Below are 19,924 nucleotides of genomic sequence, written 5' to 3'. Positions count from 1 at the left end.
TCTTTAATGGAAGGGTCTGAATACATTTGAGGAGGACTGTACCACCAGAGTTTACCTGAGAAAGCAGTGTTTACTTTGTAGTTTGTATCCACTGATCATAATTTGTAGCTGTGTGTTAAGGTTGAGAATACAGCGAGGAGCATAAGAACTGAGTGACCCATATTTGTCCTCTCAATAGTTAACTACTTCAAGCTTCAGTGTGTTAACTTCTGTTTATGGATGGTCGTTTCTGATAACATGAAACAAGGTACAATGACCTACACTGACAGATACAATCAAACACAGGGCAACCTAACCTGCAAACTAAAGATATGGTGGTGTTATGTATAAAAAAACAAAACATTTTTAATGGTCTCATGAGAGTATTTGTCTCCTCTAACTCTTTAGCTGTTAATCATTCTCCACAGTCTTACCTGACAGAGGAGTCCCAAGCAGTCCTGCACTGCTTTCAATGAGCTGCAGCAGCCCGAGGGCCCCCATCATGCGCTCCACGCCCACAATCATAGGCACCACCGCGAATGCCAGAGAGGTCAAAGCCCCGGAGCAGAATCCATACAGGAGACCGATCACCACCAGCGCAATGTAGGACCCAGACAAGGAGCTCACAGGCAGCAGCATGATGAATACACCTGCCAGAGCTGTCCACAGGCTTAGTAAATGAATTAGCCGAAAGTGGTGCAGGTCAGCGAACCAGCCTGACACTACACGGCCCAGAATGTCTGTAGCTCCTGCAGCGGACATGACAAAAGCAGCTTGGTACTCAGAGAAGCCGGCTTGGCGGCTATGGGCCACCAAATGGAAATATGGCACAAAGTAGCCCACGTTTAAAAGAGAGATAGCTAAGGTGTAGGTGACATAAGGCCTCTCGAAGAGCAGGGACAGCTCCAGGTAGTTGGAGACTCGCTGCAGCTGAGCAACACATGATGACTTGCTCTCTGGATCCACCTGCAGGGAAGGAAAATAGGAAATGCTTAGATTCATCTTCATGTGTCACCCAATGCCTCTGATGTTTCTTTAGTATCTTTCTCAGACAGTTTCAAAAAGCATTAAGACACACTTTAGACTAAAAAAAAAAAAACAGTAGAGGAGTCATTGTGTGCTACAGCTACAGACTAATGTATGCTTTTATATCCAGGCTCCTCCATCTGGTTTACCTTGGCTGGGGCTTCAGAGCGCGGCTTTGGACGTATGAGCGCCCCGCAGGCCACAATGTTGAGGCTGAGGCCTCCCAAAATCAGCAGGGCTCCTCGCCAGGTGTACATCTCCACCAGCAGCTGGAAGAGTGGGTTAAAGGCAAATGAAGACAGGCCAATGCTGGAGAACGCCAGTCCCAAAGCCAAGGTGCGCCGGCGGGTAAAGCTTGCCATGACTGTGGCCACCATGGGAGTAAAGACCAGGCCCCAGCCCAAACCTGGAGGACAGCGAAGTAAAGTGAAACTGTGAGAGGTTACAGATCATCAGCAATACATTCTGTAACCCTGTGAACCCCAAAACCCCAGAGATCATGAGATTTTGGAGTTTCGAATGTAAAATTAATCATTTTAAGGCTTAATTTGAGATATTTCATAAAAATCACTTTATTCTACATTTCTCATTCGAAAAATTGCCCAAAATAACCTGCTTGTTCTAACCAGATTCCACAAAAAATTAAAAAAAAAAAAAACTGCATTCAGCTCAAAACAACTGTCCCATAACCAAATTTCAGGGACTGTATGTGGAGGCCATTATACTGCAGTGAAAAAATCACAAAGTGGGTAAAATGTGACAGAAGTAAAAGATGTGACTGGAGTAAAAAATGAACAGAATCTCTTTGGGGTTCAGAGGATTAAAAAGTTAAAACAGATGAACTCCTAAAGCCCTTGTCTATCTTTTTAATTTCCACCTAAAAAACACTCCACAACTGTACCAAAATGAAAGCGTTGGGCTCTAAGCTAAAGAGTTATTCATAACTTAGCACACTAGATATATATTAGACTTGTTAGACAAATATATATCTTCCTGACCCATCACCAGGCCTGACTTGCAGACATATTACCTGAAATTACACCCATTGTGAGATAGAGATGAGCAAGGCAGGTGGCTTGCGAGGCCAGTATGAGGCCTAACCCAGCAAGAAAGCCCCCTGCCATCACTACCAGCCTGGCATTATATGCATTACACAGCGCTGCACCCAGCGGACCTGGAAAACAAACACACACACATCTCAACAAGGTGATCGCTCTCTCTCAGAGCAGCTTAAAGATGGTCAAAATCATCTTATTCCACACACCATCACATTCATTCTGCATCAATCTGTTCTTCCTCTTTGTTAACCCTGTTCTGTGTTTTACACTTTTATTATCAAAGGCACCATGTTTATATGGCGGGGTCATATAAACATGGTGCCTTGTGTACATGGCATTGCTTAATGATTATTAATTTAGGTAATATGTCAAGAAACATGCACTGGATCTAGCTTCTTGAAGCTTTTGTAAAGATTTGCTGTTTTTCTCAGTGTTATATGGACGTAAAAAAAAAAAAACTTTGATTTTTTTTTAGAATTTTAAGACATTAGCTTGGGATGTGGTGAAATTCTACATTTTTCACACTTTTTTTACTATCTGATTAGAAACATGGCAAAAATAAGCAGCAAAATAATCAATGAAAAACACAGCCAAAAGCTGCACCATTACAAACAGCACATTCATGCATTAGTGACTCACTGAAAAACTGCTGTGCTGCTAAGCCGGTGGATGAGATCCAGGAGACAGCCTGAGCGCTTTCCTCAAAGTACTGGACGAACTCCACAAAGAAGATCCCCAAGCTCCGCATCAGGCCGAACACGAGGCTCGTGCTGATAAACAGAGCGCCGAGCAGCACCCAGCCCCAGCCTCCATCCGGACCCTCGGCTTCGTCGCTCCGACTCTCCGATTCGGACTTTACTTTGGTCATTTCTAAGAAAGGAGACGTATGCCGAAAATGAAATAAAAATGCAGGTCACATCAAAGCCAAATGAGAAAGGAAGTACCGAGGACATGAACGTAGAAGCCTCAGGAAATGTAACAGTCCAGAGCAAGTCTGATCCCCTCAGTGCCATAATGATTAACCTCCTACAAGCCAATAAATTCCCTGGTTGTGTCTTGTATGTGTGACTAGGCCGCTCAACAAGTTGGCCTTCATTTGACAACAGATGTAGGTGAGAGGTGAACCCTGACAGTGACCGCTGACAATCAGCTATGATTTGTTTGTATGTGTAATCCTGAAACAAAACCTATCTTAGTCCACTTTCAATTTCGCAAGTTTTCATTTTTGCTTTACTATACACAGAGTAGTCTGCAGAAGTGACAGAAAATAAAAGTAGGTTGGCCCTGCAGTTGGTTATTGTTTAACATTTAGTTATTTTTTGTGTTTTCAGTGACTTTTCAAGTTATTGTCCTTTTGTTAAATTACAGATGATTTATTTCCCATAACAACACTGATTAATGTAGTGACAAGACACTTTGTAACCTGAAAACATTGACATTTTAATCTCTTCTGACCACATACAGACCACAATACAAATGCACATACATTTCCTTTAGGATTTGGCAAGTTTAAGCCCATTTGTGTCTATTAATGATTCACAGAGTCAGATGCCCCTATGTGTGTTTTTCCTAACCAGGGGTATGTTTATTGCGATGTTGCTGACTTTGATGTGTTGACTTTGCGTCAGTGTAAAAAATAATTTAATAAAGCAGTTAATGTTTGAAAAACATCCCAAATTGTGGGGGAAAAAAAGATGTTTATGTTCTGGGGAGTTCATTGTAAAACACAATGCATTAGTCTTGGCACCCAGAGCTTTAATAGAAATGGTATTTACTGGCCACATTTTCTGAAACAATCAGATAGTACGAGGCATCTTGTTTTAGTGCTAACGTTCCTCTTTAAGCTGCTGCAGCAATCATGATGCCTTTACTGCTCTTCTATGATTTGCTATAACCAGAATGTATGACAGAATTTCCCACCACAGCACTTCAGAGAAAGACAACCGTACTTCTCTTTTTTTTCGGTGTTAGACAATTTACTTTTCTTTCGAGGTTCCTTCCACAGTCCTAAATGACTGGTGGGCAGTTCCAGGAATTTATTCTGACCCCAAACTTACATGGTCTGTTAACTTGTTGTTGAGTCCATGTGATCTTTGTGTGAGAATATAGAACCGGGACTTCCCACCAGTCACATAGAACTGAGCTTCTCGTGTCAAATAAGCAAAAACAGAAGATGGGTTGCTTCTGTTAAAGCACTGGGTATTACCTGGATGACTGAAAATCTACTTAGAGAAGAATTTCCCCTAATTTTGCTTTGGTTATTTTTCTATTCGGCTGTCAGCTGCTATTCTGTGGCTTCCTAAGAATTGTACTTCCTTTTTTGATGTAACTCATCAGCTCATCAGCACTTGAGAAAAGTTACACTGCAATAAACTGTTTGACCCAAAATGAGAAGGTTACTATTGTACACAAGCTGAACAATTCTCAAGGAATGAACAAATATGTAAAGTCTGATAGGACTAATTCAAACTACTTGGTTAAGCAGTATTTTCCATTTTGTGTTGCTCACTTTAGTAAGCAGCAAGTCAAAATGAGTCAAAGCAACAAGCAGCAAAGTGACTTGATCCATTTCCACCCTAATGCCACTCACTCACTGATTAGCTCAAAGAATTACAGGAATTTGTAGTCAACACACTCTAAAACTCACAGGCAGTGAAAATAAAACTGGTGGTAAAATGCCAGCTTCAGCACATATTCAAACTTTAACTCTCACACTTGATTTCGTATTGGTTTCATTTTCTGCTGCACTTCAGTATGTGTCTTAAGATTGAGATGAAACCCACCTGAAGACGCAGAGGCGTAAGGGGACTACAAACACCAGATTCCAGTGAAGCAAAAGCTGCAGGACAACAGACAATTCACAAATCATGTGTTGTTATTTTTTTGTAGGCAGCCAGTATCCAAAAGGTAGTTGCCAGAGACTACATTTCCAATGATATTTTTGACACAGGAAATTTTAGCCTTGACTTTGTTATAGCGTTTATTGTTGTGACTATGTGTCATCAAGTCAATGACATTTATTTAGCTCAAAATTACAAATCACAAATATTTAATGGCTGTGGACAGAGACACCACATCATCTATTCAAGCAGCCTGTGGGACTAATACAATTAATCATATTTAATAAACCACTTTCTGTAAATTGGTCTCAGTGTTTTCTATTCATAGCATAGTTCAAAAACACAGGACCGTCATGCTGGGAAATAAAATTCACACAAGACACAACTTTACTGTAACTGTAATATAGCACATATGGTGTTTTGTGTGCAACAGGGATGTCACAAATACTCAAAAATGAGGCCAGTAATTTAAAATCCTAATGAATTCTATATTTTGGGTTTCAAAGACTATGCATCTCCAGCACTATGAGCACTTTTATCTGAAAAAATAAAAATCCGTTATCTACAGATATCTCTTTTTTAAAAAAACAATTAAATAATACATATAAATATAAATTAAAATTGTATTTACATAAAGTTAATTAAAAACCAATACACAGACTATAACATGTTTTATAACATAACATATTTATATAACATATTTTAACAGCTTATTTGTAATTATATTATTAAATTTAACAATAGTATTTATTATGTACATTTACATGATTTATATAGATATTAAGGTTGAGGCCCTACAATATTATTTATTCTCAAAAATTCCCTTACTAATTTAAAGATCAAAGTTACGACTCCACATTATCATATGTAATACAAATGTACCTTACTTGTGTAAATATGAAAGTTAAAGCCCTACAATATTAAATATTATACAAAGAAAGTAGTATTGCTTTCTGGCAAAACAGTGACATAGTCCTCACAATATTGTGTCACTGCTAAAATGTCCTGCACAAAAAGTAAATAAAAAGTAAATAAAAATAAAAATCATTGCTACCTAATACAATGGAGGTTGGATTAAACAGTTTGCTATGAAGCCAAACCAGAAAAATGTGGGTTGTTGACACACACCTGCAGACAGAGCTGGTCCTGCCTCTCCTCCAGTCAGTCATTATCAGGTGCCTGAACGTGTACTGGATCATGCACGTGCCCTGTCTCCAACCACATGTGCATGACGTACGACTTCACGCGGCGCTTGCGCACTGGCTGTCATACGGCGGCACTGTTTTACACACACACACGAAAACATAACAACAAAATGCACGAATATACACACCGTGTTTCCATATTTTGCCCATGCTAATGTATTTGTGAATATATTGTTTTCTCGGCTGTTGCTACTGAGGTCTGTGTCACAGCGGTTAAAGAGGCTGTGACACCGTTTACACAGCGAAATTAACCGTTTCGTGGCGAATTAAAGCCGGCTAAACAATGAAGACGTTATGCATTTACAGCATTTCGAAACGGTTCACAGCCTCAGAAACGCGTCATTGTGCTTTGACACTACTCACCCCCGGTCTGTCAGCTGTCTCTGGAGCAGCACATGATCCACGGTGTCCAGGTTCACTGTGGTAAACAACATATTTACACAAGGCACTACAGTTTCAGCGAGCAGCAGAAAAAACTTCAGCAGCCGCCGCACAGCTGGTGCGCATGCGCAGTCTTCACCGCGCTCAGTGGGCATAAAATATAATAAATTCGGTTTAATAATTTAGGCACCAAAATTTCCTGCGACGAACCTCTGTATGGTTTAAAAATCTGTGAACATTAGCCGAAAGTAGCACCATTATTAATTTTCTGTTATAAATTGCAGCATCTCGTCCAATATTAAAAACTAAAATGCTGAATGCTTTCATGGCAGTTTGACATGTTTTAGCGCTGTTTTTTCCTGCAAAAATAAAACTACACTCAGACCTGCAACAATTAATTAACTATTGAATTATTCGGCAACTATTTTTTACTGAATATCTTTGGGTTGTCAACAAAACATTTGAGGACATTATTGTGGCTTTAAGAAACGCTAGTCAACATTTTAAACAATTTTCTGATATCTTGTTAACCAAACAACAGTTAAAGAAATAAATTGCAGAAAACGGTGGGGTACACAGGTCACCAGTCCAACTACACATGCTCACGGTCATGCCTAGACAATTTAGAATTATCACTTAATCTACTGTGCATGTTTTTGGATGGTAGGAGAAAATCCATGCCGGCACAGGAAGAACATTTAAACTCTGCACAGAAAGACCCTGGCCAATCAGTAGACTCAAACCCAGAACCTTCTTGCATTTAGAATTTGTTGCTCAGAGTACACTTAACTCAAAATTGTTATTAGCAGACTTAAATCCTCTTGCCATCCAATAACAAAAAATCACAAGGCATGTTAAACCAAACAATCTGCCACATAATACACTAGATGGACACATGATCCTGTGCCCCACAATGCCTGTCAGCTTCACCAAGCCCTTGAAGAAAAGTAGGATACCATTCCACAGGCCAGCACTATAGTAAATTTTGTGTTTCATCATTTACTCATGTAATTGCTTACATCATAATTTCTTTATGTGATCATTTGCTCATGTAATCTGTTTCATTATTGTTTGTATGGGCTATCAACTGCTCATGTGATGTTGGACATGTATGGGGTTTTCCCATTTTCTCATGTGGAGTGTGTTGAACATGCATAAGCAGAAATAATGTCTTTATGCTCACTGATGGGTGCATTAATCGCTCTCCAGTTCCCAAGGGCATGAATTGTGTGTGCATAAGTAGAGACCCACGCTATCGTAAGAACTCATGTCTGCAATAGGGGACATTGTTTATTGGGTGAGAAGCATCACAAACTTGACCTCATGACTGTCAAAAGACCAGTACATGACCCAGACATGACCCAGGGGAAAGTATTAAGAAGACAGAGCTAGTGTTCTTTGGAGAATCAACACCTAGGCGAGGATAATGTAATTAGGTCCATCAGAAATGTATAAAGATGTTTGTTGAAGAAGCTCAGGCACTCATTCAGCCACAGACGCTGTTCAGTGACTGACTGGGTCAACTTGCACAAGTGCATTAAAAAAAAACTCAAAAGGACACTTTTCTGTTTGCAAGTATTGGTTAACTTGTAAAATTTCCTCAACAGACACTTGATGGACTTGTGACTTCTGGACCGCACTCTTGATCCGTTTCTCATTTCCAATATACTGTAGTGCTTCATGGGTTGTTTCCTTTTTGCTGTAATTTTTAAAAAATATTTAAATTAGATTGTTGAGAAATCCCATTTTTCAGTTTAGTCAGCATCTGGCAGCAGTTGGAGAAGTTTGCATCAACACATGCCACTCGATTAGCAACTCAGTTCAGTAAGTGGCACTGTCATGAAAAACAAGGGTTCTGGAAATGTGGTCCTAGAAAGGCAGTCCTACGGGCTGGTCTGGGAACCCAGGCACAGACACAGATCAGACAGACAGGTGAGGGCTTGGAAGGCTTTATTAAACAAAAGAATGAAACTGAAAACTAATACAGAAAGAGGAAAATAAACAGAACAGGGTAAACCAGACCTAATGCAAAAAAAGGGGCAAAACTACAAAAACCTCAGAAAGACACCAAACTAACAGACAGGGAAACTACTAATAATAAACTAAGCCAACAAAACGGGGATACTCACAGGACTTGGGACCAAACTAAAGGGGAAGGCTGACTCAGGGAATGCAGGCTGGAAAGAGGTCAGGGGCCAGCAGCAGTATGGAGGTAGGATCGGGGCGGCGAGTATGCCACTGATGCAGGGTGTCCAGGCAGCAGCAACTTGGTGTAGGCAGGCAGGAGACAGAACAGGGACCGGCAGAAACACTGGGTATGAATGTCTGTGGTCTGGCAGGGTGTGGTGAAATAAACAGGGCTTTCTGGAATGAGGTGATTGTGAGCAGGTGAGCTGATCTCCACGGCTGTCTCCAATACCTGTAATCGGGCACACTGAACCAGAGTGACAGGAGAGGGAGCCAGGCAGGGGCTGAAGTGCGGATCCTGACATCTACAGCTGCAGTCCTTGAAAAGGCAGCCTCCCCTGCTTGCAGACACATGATACTGGCCCTTTAAACATTTAGGTCAAATTCACAATTCCAGTTTTCGTTACTTGTTTTGAGGTTTTTTAAAGTGAATCCAGGCGTAATGTGTCGCCAGAGTAAAATAATTCGGTGCAACTACTACTTCTTGGAAAAGCCATGAGAAGACCACATCTATACAGCAATAAAATGCAGATTTTTTTTTGTATTTACACCTCGGTGGTCTCAGCGTATAGCTAAAGGTGCTCTGATGTAGCACCAAGGTACTTAAAATCTCCTATTGTTTGCCTTGTCTGCTTGTTATTGAGCTTTTCTGATTAGAACTGTACACGTCAAAGGTCAGCAGGATCACACCTCTTGTTTGTTTGTTTACTATATATGGATTTTAATGCACTATAGCCTCAAGAAAACTGTTTTTTTTGGGTTTTTTTTACCAAAAGTCCAAATTTGCTTGCAATTACAACTTCTTGTCAGTGTGTGTCTTTTCCTAACAATCTGTTGCTGGTACAATTTATCACAAGAAGGGTGCGGTAGAAAGTAGGAACTCAACCAACAGGTTTTGGTTTTCTTGGTAATTGTTTTTACTATCTTCAACCGCATCACTGCCGACTCCGGAGGTTGAGCCTTGGTGAGGGTGTGGCTCACCAGATAGCTTCTTGTCATGAAACCGACAGCTCGGTCACACTAATGAAAATAAACATATGAAATTAGTTGTGAAATTGTCATCAAGCATTTTTTCTTCTACTCTCTTGTATTCTCATTTGAATAGAGATAACACTACCTTTAGGCCATTTGTTGCTGATTTTAGAGAGCCCATGACTCAATAAGCTTTTCCAGCAGAACCAAGAAAAGAAATGATCCCGAGTTCCCAGCTTCAGGCAATTCAACATGAATCAAGAAAGAGCAAAGTAACAAAAAAAAGAACAACCAGCCCTTTAAATGAAGGGCACATTTTCTGTTTTAGGGACTAGAGGGTCTCCATATAAACTAACTTTAACAGTACAATTAATGAGATTATAACACCCCACATTGTCATTTTAATCTCTAAACTTATGTTGTTTGTTTAAACCTTTCATGATCACTGCAAAAAAGAGGCACTTGCTCTGAGTGTTATCAGCACGTAGGGGGTGTAACGTGGGAGATAAGGAGGAGAAAAAAAATGCATAGAGGTAGAAGGTAGAGGTTCATGAGAGGAGGGAGGGAGAATCCTGAACTCTAACAAATGCAGCTGAACAAGCTAAAATGTGTTCCTTGCTTGGCTTGCTGGATAAATGACGAATGGGTGTTCAGGAGACTAACACTAGAGGGAGGCAACCACAAGGTCTGAAAATGGATTCTGGGTTATTTTTTCTGTTCCCAACTCTGACTTTAAGAGACCTCAGCATCCAGAGTTCAAACTTTGGCTTTATTAGTCCTGTCTCATGAGGATGACTGTATGGATCAATCACAATATGACATTAATAATCCATGTCAGTAATGTTTTTCATAGAAGACAGTTTGATATGTCACAGATTGCTGAATCCCATATTAGATGTGGCAGCAGGTTATATTTATGTCCGTTGGTCTGAATATTCACTCAAGCATATATAGGTTTATGTGTGTATTTATTCGATTTACTTTTGTATCGATGGCAGGGCTGCAACTTATGTCTATAAAACGTGGAAAAATGGTGAAAAGTGTTGATTATCAAAGTTGCTCAATGAAAACCTCAAATGTATTGTTTTGTTCTCAAACCAGAGATATTCAGATTTTTTTTAAAGATATTTTTTGGCCTTTTTTGGCTTTATTAGATAGGACAGAGAGAGAGAGACAGGAAAACAGGAGGAGAAGAATGGGGGAGGGACCTGCAGGGTCATGAGCGGGACTCCAACCCACGACCACAGCATTGGGGACTATATCCCCTATACATGGGATGCCAGCTCAACCAGGTGAGCTACAGCAGCGCCCAGAGATATTCAGTTTATTGTTATAGAGGAAATTTTAGAAGCTGCAATGAGAGCAGTTTGACTTTTTTGCTTAAAACTGACACGAACCAGTTGAATGATTACCAAAATAGTGGGACATTCATTTAATATATGACAACTAATCAATTAATCATTGCATCTTTAATACATTTTCAGGACAGAAACCCAGGAAGTTGAAATGTGTGTACTTTCTATTTTATGCTACTTTAGCTTTTCCATTCCCCAGAAGGAAATATTGTTCTTTCTACTCCACTACATCTGACAGTTTTAGTTATTGGAAGATGTCCCCAATGGATTATATATATAGCTTGTACAAGAAAATACATTATTAAAGATTAAACCAGTGGGTTCCAGCCTTTTTTGGTCAGGGTGTAGTTGGGGTCATGTTCTCCATGTTGAGTTGTCAACAGCTTTCCTCTAAACCCTTCATATTTATCTGCTGTTCCTGTATATAAAACCATATATGGAGAAGTTAGCTCCACTTGCCGCAGCTAGAATAGGAACATGCTGCTTAAACACTGATCGAACTAATTAATCAGTCAGAGGGACCAAATCAATACAATACAATACAAACTACAGTTTGTTGCTGATACGTATGTACTTTTATTTAAGTCGGGTTTTTCATGCAGGACTTTCACTTGTCATGGAATTGAAATTGCTGCATTGATACTTCTACTGAAGTAAAGGATTTGAATACTTTGTCCACTGCTGCTTTCATATCATCATTTTTCTGCATGCCTAGAGTGATGACTTTTGCTCATTCGGGTTTCATAAGAAATTCTGCAAGGTCACAATCGTTGTATTATTTAAGGTCACTCTCTGAGTTGTTTTGAATTTTCAGTAAATCCACCGTATGATTTCCAGTCTTGAAACATACTACACACATTTTTTAGTTTCATATTCACTTCCTGAAATGTGTTCCACAAAGAAGCTGGTCTTTTGACTACAACTCTGTGTGACTTTTCAAGCTAATTTTCTGGGGAGACTCCCCAGCATCTCATGGGTTTTTAATTTGTTTCTTAAGCTGAGGAGGGGGTTGAAGGTTGGAAAGTCCCGTCAAACTTCCAATGTTTGTCTGCGGACAATAAGCCCAGCTAGCCACAACTCATCAAGAAGCAGGAAGCGGGGATGACAATAGGTTGGAGAGTTCAGCGGGAGTCTGCGGCCCCCCGTCCGCAGTCACCCCCTTCACCTTCAGGAAGCACCAGCGAGCTCGCACGCGTGTTGTCGGCTAGTAATGTGAGTGTGGAATATTATGACCCTGGAGGAAACAGGTGCCCTCGGCTTTATTGTTTTCACACCAAGAAGAAGAAGAAAAAAACACAAAATCTAGCAGCACAGATGTGACTGAACAGAAGATGTGATTCATGGGCAGAAAGAGTTCACTAATGAGAGAAAGGAAGTCCTGAGAGGAGATAGGCTGAAGGGGGTATTGACAACTTTTCAAACCAGTTTGTTTTTAGGATATTCAGTTGTTTTTCCATTACATATAGCAACACACATGTCATATTGTGACATAACGTGACAAATAAACACCAAACACCAAGTGTCCAATTGATTTAAAAATGATTTAATTTAAATTGTACAAAACCATCTTTGTCCAGCAAATTAACTTATACACATACAAATTTAATATTACCTGTTCAATTGATTTCATTTGTCCTCTTTAAATGTCTGCTGTGTCATAAACAATATTTGATTTCTACACTTTATATTCACTACAAGACATCTAAGTCCTTTGCCTGCTTGGACTGTAAAAGCAGATTTTACTGCATACTTTGTTTCTTGAAAACAACACACAGGCACCGGGCCATAAGGTTAAGATAAATCTGAGTTAAATACACAGATAGGAAGAAAATTCCCAAAACTTAACATTGATGAAGTGCTTTGCTAGACTTAAAATCTATGTTCATTTTTTTTGTTATTCAGCTCAATTTCACCACCTCTCCTTCATAAAACTTACTTTATCTTTCTTTCAAACTGCTCACACACTCACATTGCCTCAGCATTCAGCTCATGCACAAACCAAGATATTTAACCTTTTTTTCCCAATGTCCTATTGCCTTCTTTATGTCTCTTCACAAACCTCCAAAAATGCGTTCTTTCATCATCTTTTATCATCTCCTTCTTGGAAAATCTTTCTAATTAACCTGCGAATTTCCTATTTATAAGCTCCAGACTCCAAACCTCATCCAACAATACACCAAAAGTTACATGAAAATGTCTTTCTTTTTCCAAATGTAACCCCTTTTAACTTATTTTGTGTACTATCAAACTCCGTCCATCTAATCAGTGGGTTTTAAAGCCATAAGTAACCACCTTCATTCAAAAACCAAGTGCTAATAATTTAAAACTGCTTAACCTCATACAAGCAGAACCTTATTACAAATTAATTAATCCACTAAATTTCACATTTTCCAACAGATTTAGGTCATGTTAAAAACATTGAATAATGGGTCAGTTGTGATCAAGGCGCATCTTCTTCAGCAGGCCTGTAGAATAGGCTGGTAGGGCTCAGTCAGCACCTTGTAGCAGATCTTAGTGTTGGTGACGGCCCCATGTTTCTGCCGCAGGTGTAGACGCAGCTGGCTCTTGTGCCGGAAGTGCAGGTCACACTTCTCACACTGCAAAACAAGCGGTCAGATTAGACATCCTGTATGCAGTTAGGGCAATGAAAGGGGTGTTTTGTGATATTCTTTGCTGGTCAGTGTCTGACTCACAGTGTAAGGCTTCTCTCCAGTGTGGATGCGCAAATGGCTCTTGAGGGTTTGCAGGTGGCGGAAGCGGGTGCCACAGGTGTGGCAGGGGTAAGGCTTCTCCCCTGTATGAATCAAAACGTGGGCCCTGAGGTGGGCAACCTAACACCGGGACAAACACACAAAGAAGTTAAGACGTGCAACTGTCAGAGAAACTACCTAAAAAACTAGACAAGGCAAGAGGCGAGGAGATACAGGATTTGTAGCTGTTCACATGTGAGATTATGAGTGAATAAATTAGAAGAAGCAGATGAATTATATTTTTGACAAACCACTATATGTGTGTTGATTCAGCCAGGAAAATATTACATGACAAAAGTTACAGGAAAATAAATAAATGAAAGCAAGAAAGGATGCCTGGGAGCCTTACTGCATTGTATTTCATTACATTAACTGTAACCCAGTACGAGAATTTTGTGATTTTCTTTACCAGCACAGACATTTTTACCTTAAATTGATACAGAAAAGGCACAAATAAAGATGTATTTGACACTCTTCTAGGGTGCTCAGTTTCAACTCCAGTGGACTAATTCCAAAGTTTTAAGCTTACTTTACACTTTCACGTGTGCTTTCAAAATATTGTTTGGCAGACAGACAGACATTACTTTTTAATTTTAAGGAAACTATGCTATATGAGACACATTTTGGATCAGTTATATCAAGTGTTAGTCAACACTAATCAATAACCCAATTTGCTACCATTCACTCTTGTAGTCATGCACACACCTACAGCCCTCACCTGAACAAATCGCGCCCCACAGGTGTCACAGCGGTAAGGTTTCTCCCCAGAGTGAATGCGGGAGTGAGTCTTCAGGTTGGCCGGTCGGTTGAACTGAGCTCCACACACATTACAACGATACGGCTTATCACCTGCTGAAGCAAAGGTCACCGGTCACATATTTGTTCTGAATTTCTAAAACAAAGAGAGTGAATTGGATTGGAGATTTTTTTTTTTTAAACTTCACCTGAGCAGGCAGACTTGGTTCCTTGAATGTTTCCAGAATAACAGTAGGGCACATAGTAGTTCTCACGCTTGATTGGATGTTGGTTGTGATTAGCAGCTTCTGGATCAAAAGAAAACACTCTTAACACACCAATGCATTGTTTTTTAAAAAAATAATTTTGTGTTTTAGATGTGCCATTTTTGCCTACCTGGCCCTTCCTTGTGAGAGGGAGGCACTGTTTGGTGGTCCACAGAGGGAGGTGGCCCGAGGGGAGGGGCTCGGCCAGAACCCTCGTAGCAGGAGGCCTGCCCCTGTCTGAAGAAAAGACCTTTTATAGTTTTTCCACACACATATATGTAAACTTTCTGTTTTAGTCTCTGCTGTTTCACTGTCATTGTTCCAGTTTACCTATCAATCTGACCAGGCACTTCTCCAGACCACGCCTCTGTTGGTGCTTTCGGTATCGAGCCCATGCTGTCTGCAGTGGGTGATGCTTGACTTTGGGGTTCCTCCACTTCCTCTACTTTCACCGTAGTGGCAGCACAGAGAGGGTTGAGAACAATGTACTTGTATTTCTTCCAGTTGCAGGCCTTTGGGTCGGGTGTGGCTTTGGTGTCATTCTGGATAAAATGAAGAAAACCAAACTTCTACCTTAATTTAAACTGTTCATTTAAACTTCCAACAACTTTAGTACCATTTTCGTAACAATAGAGACTATCTAAGGACTCCTTGTTTTTGATAACATTAAAATCAACCATAAGGGTCATTTTCTTGAGACTTACCACCAGGTTTTTGTTGCAGGTGTTGGACTCAGCAGGAGAGTTTGGTTGGCAGCTTGAGCGGGCGGGGCTGTTTGGAGATGAAGTGCCCATTAAGGGTGACTCAGGCTCTCCTTTTAGCTCTTTTGACCTGGGCTGGCAGGTCGGGAAAGCCCCTGGCTTAAAAGAGTCCCCAGCCATAGCAGGCACCCTGCAGGAAAAACAAAGGAAGTGCTGTAATGAGCTAAACCTGTCAACAGACAAAGGCACATAAACTACAGCAGCAGCACTTCTTACAATGCATAAACAAAAAGCCAAAGTGAGAGGCAAGTAAGAAATAAGGGAGTCACTCAGTCAGAGCAGTTCTGTCCACCTTCAGTTCATAGCGACAAATTTAATTGTCTTACCTGGTTGTTCCAGCTGCTGGGAGTAATCGCTGGGGTTCTGCATTATATAGGTCCCTTCCTTTGGGGGCAACAGAGGCTACAGACACCCTGGAGTCCAGCTCCAATTGAGGGTGTCTGGCGCTCATTTTGTCTGTGCTGAAAAAGAAACACAAATTAATTTTGAGTTCAGCCTTGCGCATAATATCATGTCCTACATTTTTTATCCACAAGACACGAACAGAGAACAGGTGTTCCTTCCAGGCGCTCACCAGTGCAGCTGCATGAAATCCCGGCAGGTATCGGCCACGTGGTCCATCTGCAAGTAGGTGGCAACAGCCAGCACTCCGGAGACGACGCTGGGTGTCAGAGGGAGGCGGGAGGTGTACATGAAGTCAAGCAGCAGGGAGACACTGGATGGATCCAAGGTACTGGGGAGAGACACGGTCATGAGCTGCTCCCCGCTGCCACCACGCCCCTGAAGCAGCACACGGTGGGAATACAGCGAGTAGAAGAAGCCACTGAGGGAAGAGAGGAGATATTTAAGATAAAAAAAGCAGTTCAGGTGAGCAGTACTCTGCAGTTTTAATAAGAGAAATAAGACAGATGATAGTAAAAGCATGGCTCAAACAAGACAATGGATTTCCCAAGTGAAATGTAACTGGGGACAGATCAAATTAGAAGGAACTATGAGTCAACCAGAGGAAGAAGGTAAAGTTAGAGTAAGGAGAGAGAAAGGAAGAAATTGTTCATTTCAACTGCACATGTGCTTGTTTCATTTCCTACATTCTCCCTTGGAAAACAATCAGAGAAAACCTGAATATTCCAGACAGATTGTATTGTGTAGTGCTTTGACCCATGCACCGACCTGCAGGCCACGAGCACGGCACAGTGTGCCTGCAGATGCACGCTGCCAATAACCAGGGTGGTGTCAGTCAGGATGCTTCGATGCCGGAGTTCGTTCAGGTTCAGCAGCACATCATTGGAGTGGCGCGTGAACTCTTTCACATATCCATCAACCGGGGCTCTCATCGCCTGCCCTCTGTCCACCCTGTGTCCTTCCAACACTTCCATTGTTTGGATCTGTTGAAAAGGCATTATAACTAAATGAAACTATGTATGAAGTAGTGCACATCATTATATTCACAGAAATTCCGATTGCTTACATGAATTTAGTTTTAGTCTTAGTAACAACGACTTACCTGTATGTAACTGATAGAATAAATATATTGGAGTGTCCCAGACACATCTGTTAGGTGAGACCAGCTCCCTACTCGTACCTGCATGAGGAAAATAAGAAGCAACCACATGATCTTGAAGGTGTTTTTCAGTTTTACACAGTTTTTAAATGTAAAAGAATATGAAACAAAATTCAACTCTGTGCACGTTTAAGGAAAAACATTTACACAACACATCACACATTTACTGCACAGTGACTCTGAATAAAAAGCATTTTTATCTAACAAAATCTAACAATTTATCATTCAGAATTATACCTTAAAAATTACATTCAAAGATTAATAAAAGAAGGGTAGGATTTTTAATATCTCTACATTACAATAAAATCAAGCAGATAACGATGTGACAGCTCATAAAAGATTTAAACACAGTGAGATTTTCCAACTCACCCCGACCAGCAGGGACGAGAACTAACGTGCGCCGCACTGACGTCAACCCACTCGGCTCGGTGTTCAGTCTACAGTCAAAGACGTGGAGCAGGGGCTCACCCACAGCCTCCACTGGCTCGGAGCGACGCTGTGAGGGAGGCTGAAGGGAGGGAGCTCTTTATAATGTCGAGCAGGAAGCCCCCTTACAACCAGAGCTGCTCGTTTCCTCTTTCCTCAATAGCCCACGCGTACACTGGAAGCAACGCAGGAAAAGCCCTGGCCCAGGCTCCAGGCTCTAAGTATTTTTAGTGGGCTATTAGTTTTTCTAAACCCCCATAGCTAGGGCGCGAACTAATGGCAGGAAAGCCAAGTGTGTTTTTGTGCCACGTTGAAAAAATATATATGTGGACCCTTGGGGAGCTGCGGTACGTGTCTGGTTGTCCAGGGGTAAGCCAGAGAACATCCCCCACCAACGCTTTCCTTCACCAGGACAGAGGAAACTGCCTGAAAGGAAGCCGGAACACCTACTTGTATTTGGATAAACAAGCTATGCCCTCATCAATTCCAATATTGGAGTTTTTAGTACAAATTTCATTCATATTCTGCTGCACAATTTCTCCAAATCACCCCTGATGTTATGTTCATATAATAAGCCACAGTATCCAAACAGAAACTGTCATTGCAAAGTTGGCCAGTTCAGTCAAAAGGGCATTAATAACAAGTGCTCCTCATCATTTGTGCAGAAAATTCAGACTTGATGGCTCAGAGCAGAGGCGACGTGGTAAGAGGGCCAAGAGGAAGGAAGCGAGACAAAATTGATCGCTCTAGATGGGAGACACCTTCTGCTGAAAAACAACCTTTACCCCGCCCTGACTGAGAGAAATGCAGCCGACAGATGTGCAGGAACTCTCCACAACACACACACACACAGCACACGAATGCATCCTGCTAAGCTGCTCAGAGACATGAATGAAAACGCCTGCGCAGGACATCCGTCAATAATAAAGCAAGCAGGAGACAAGGGAGGAGAAATGGAGAATTGGTAAGGGGGAGTAATGAAGCGAAGGGGACAAGGGCTCAGAGGTCACGAATAACTGAAAAATAAGCGGAAAGTTACCTCATCCTCGGTGCAGCCTCGGCTTTGCAGAGAATCAGGCAGAGGACGGTTAATTGAGGCGCCGCAAAAGCGAACTATGAACTGTATTTCCTCCACATGAAAGTATTTCGCAGAAGGAGACCTTGAAGGAAGAGAAGAGAAATCTTCAAGGTTTGCTCAAGGAAGATGAGTGACGTTTGCATGAAAAGCCGGGTTTGGAAGATGCTGGGGATGCTTTGAAGAGGAGTTTTATTTTCACTGACATGATTGCATCCAATTAAATTATAATGTGGAAGAAAAATGTGGAATTTTTTGGGAATAAACTTGAACTTGAGAGTTTTTTCTTCGAGTATTGTGCACTATATTTTTTTGCTTAGTAGGCAGTAGGCCTAGACAGACCCATCAACACTCATGAATGAGGTGCAAACAACTTACATTTGTAAGTATGTATGACTGCCTCCAGGTAATTTTGAGCTGCATCTTGAATAATAAATCTGTTTGAAACTCCCTTTTGTTCAAACACATTTTAAAAATCGGCATGTTTGGATATAAATCCTTTGAAAATGCGAATCGGAAGTAAAAATGTTTTGCCTGGGATGTGGAGTGCTTGTGCGTGTCCTTGTGCTTCTATTTGTTTGGACAGAGCTCGGATCAATTGTGTGCTTTATAAAAGAAAAAAACAAGGAAAAAACCATAAAGGAAAACAACGATTAAGAAAACAGAGAGGGAGATGTGGGTCTCGGCTACTTCCAGGCATTGTGAGAAGAACGGATGAGGGGGGCGGTTGAGGAAAAGTGAGAACATTACTAAACAGGTTTACCAATGGCCGGAAGCCATTGAGTCTGTCCCGTTGGTGAGGCTGGGCAACGCTCGCTGTGACTTCCTGCATCTTTACCCATCTGTCAGTGCCCATCAGTGACACACTGGCCCTGTTTGTGATAAAATGCAGAGCTGGTACTATTAAGCATCACACAAACCATCTGTGAATGAAGGGCTACCCCTTGTTTTGTGGTTGCCTGGATAAAATGATATTGTTTATCCGATGTTGCATGGATTGAAGCCATGCTTTGACTTCAAAACCACTGACTTGGTGCCAAAGTGTTGATGGCCCCTGCAACAATAACACAGATCTGCTTAAACTACCTCTTCCTGTGACTGCAGAGCTCCCTGGACATATAAGGGCAAACAGCTCAGAGCTACTGGGAGGAGGAGTGTATGGAGGAAGTGGGGAGATCCCAGAAAGCAGCTTCAGTTGTTTGTCCACTTATTGGTCGAGATGGACCGGGAAATAAAATAATAAATGAAAAGCTTATGAAACTCTTCCTTTAAAGAAGTGCCTTGGGGACGAAAGTGGGGCTCCAACATTGTGCTGGGTGAAGTGGGAGGAAGAGGAAGAAACAACAA

The 19,924-nt window shown here is 41.2% G+C and overlaps 2 protein-coding genes across 3 annotated transcripts in view; both read right to left on the bottom strand.

The window, feature by feature from the left end:
• slc16a13 (solute carrier family 16 member 13) overlaps positions 1 to 6,559 on the bottom strand; it is a 9,754-nt gene extending 3,195 nt beyond the window's left edge. The window contains exons 1-7 of the mRNA XM_008282837.1: positions 6,472 to 6,559; positions 6,032 to 6,182; positions 4,847 to 4,902; positions 2,703 to 2,933; positions 2,036 to 2,179; positions 1,155 to 1,411; positions 414 to 945 (exon numbers count right to left, since the gene is read on the bottom strand). Of these exons, the coding sequence (XP_008281059.1) occupies positions 414 to 945; positions 1,155 to 1,411; positions 2,036 to 2,179; positions 2,703 to 2,931 (1,162 nt within the window). The 5' untranslated portion in view covers positions 2,932 to 2,933; positions 4,847 to 4,902; positions 6,032 to 6,182; positions 6,472 to 6,559. The remainder of the gene's footprint in view (positions 1 to 413; positions 946 to 1,154; positions 1,412 to 2,035; positions 2,180 to 2,702; positions 2,934 to 4,846; positions 4,903 to 6,031; positions 6,183 to 6,471) is intronic.
• A 5,966-nt stretch (positions 6,560 to 12,525) lies between these two features.
• On the bottom strand, positions 12,526 to 17,604 carry bcl6b (BCL6B transcription repressor). 2 transcript variants are annotated; one of them, XM_008282835.1, is made up of 12 exons: positions 17,446 to 17,604; positions 17,020 to 17,097; positions 16,686 to 16,900; positions 16,090 to 16,338; positions 15,842 to 15,976; positions 15,459 to 15,645; positions 15,085 to 15,296; positions 14,885 to 14,991; positions 14,698 to 14,796; positions 14,472 to 14,602; positions 13,697 to 13,834; positions 12,526 to 13,600 (listed from the first exon to the last, which is right to left on the bottom strand). In XM_008282835.1, exons 3-12 carry the CDS (start codon positions 16,889 to 16,891, stop codon positions 13,460 to 13,462), a joined length of 1,605 nt encoding a protein of 534 aa, XP_008281057.1. In that variant the 5' UTR covers positions 16,892 to 16,900; positions 17,020 to 17,097; positions 17,446 to 17,604; the 3' UTR covers positions 12,526 to 13,459. The 2 variants fall into 2 exon arrangements, with proteins under 2 accessions (XP_008281057.1, XP_008281058.1); XM_008282836.1 differs by having other exon boundaries at positions 14,698 to 14,793.
• Positions 17,605 to 19,924: the final 2,320 nt, after the last annotated feature.

This window comes from Stegastes partitus, unplaced genomic scaffold (assembly GCF_000690725.1).
Source record: "Stegastes partitus isolate 25-593 unplaced genomic scaffold, Stegastes_partitus-1.0.2 Scaffold287, whole genome shotgun sequence".
In the NCBI taxonomy this organism is placed as follows: Eukaryota; Metazoa; Chordata; class Actinopteri; family Pomacentridae; genus Stegastes; species Stegastes partitus.
The sequence above is the reverse complement of the archived record's forward strand: the minus strand, read 5'-3'. Positions and strand labels throughout refer to the sequence as shown.

Coding starts and splice junctions, on each gene's coding strand:
- bcl6b (XM_008282835.1), bottom strand. CDS start 16,891: ATGGAAGTGTTGGAAGGACACAGGGTGGACAGAGGGCAGGCGATGAGA. Junction 15,646..15,841: donor CCAGCAGCTGGAACAACCAG/GTAAGACAATTA, acceptor TTTTTCCTGCAG/GGTGCCTGCTATGGCTGGGG. Junction 14,603..14,697: donor AACCAAGTCTGCCTGCTCAG/GTGAAGTTTAAA, acceptor TTGCTTCAGCAG/GTGATAAGCCGTATCGTTGT.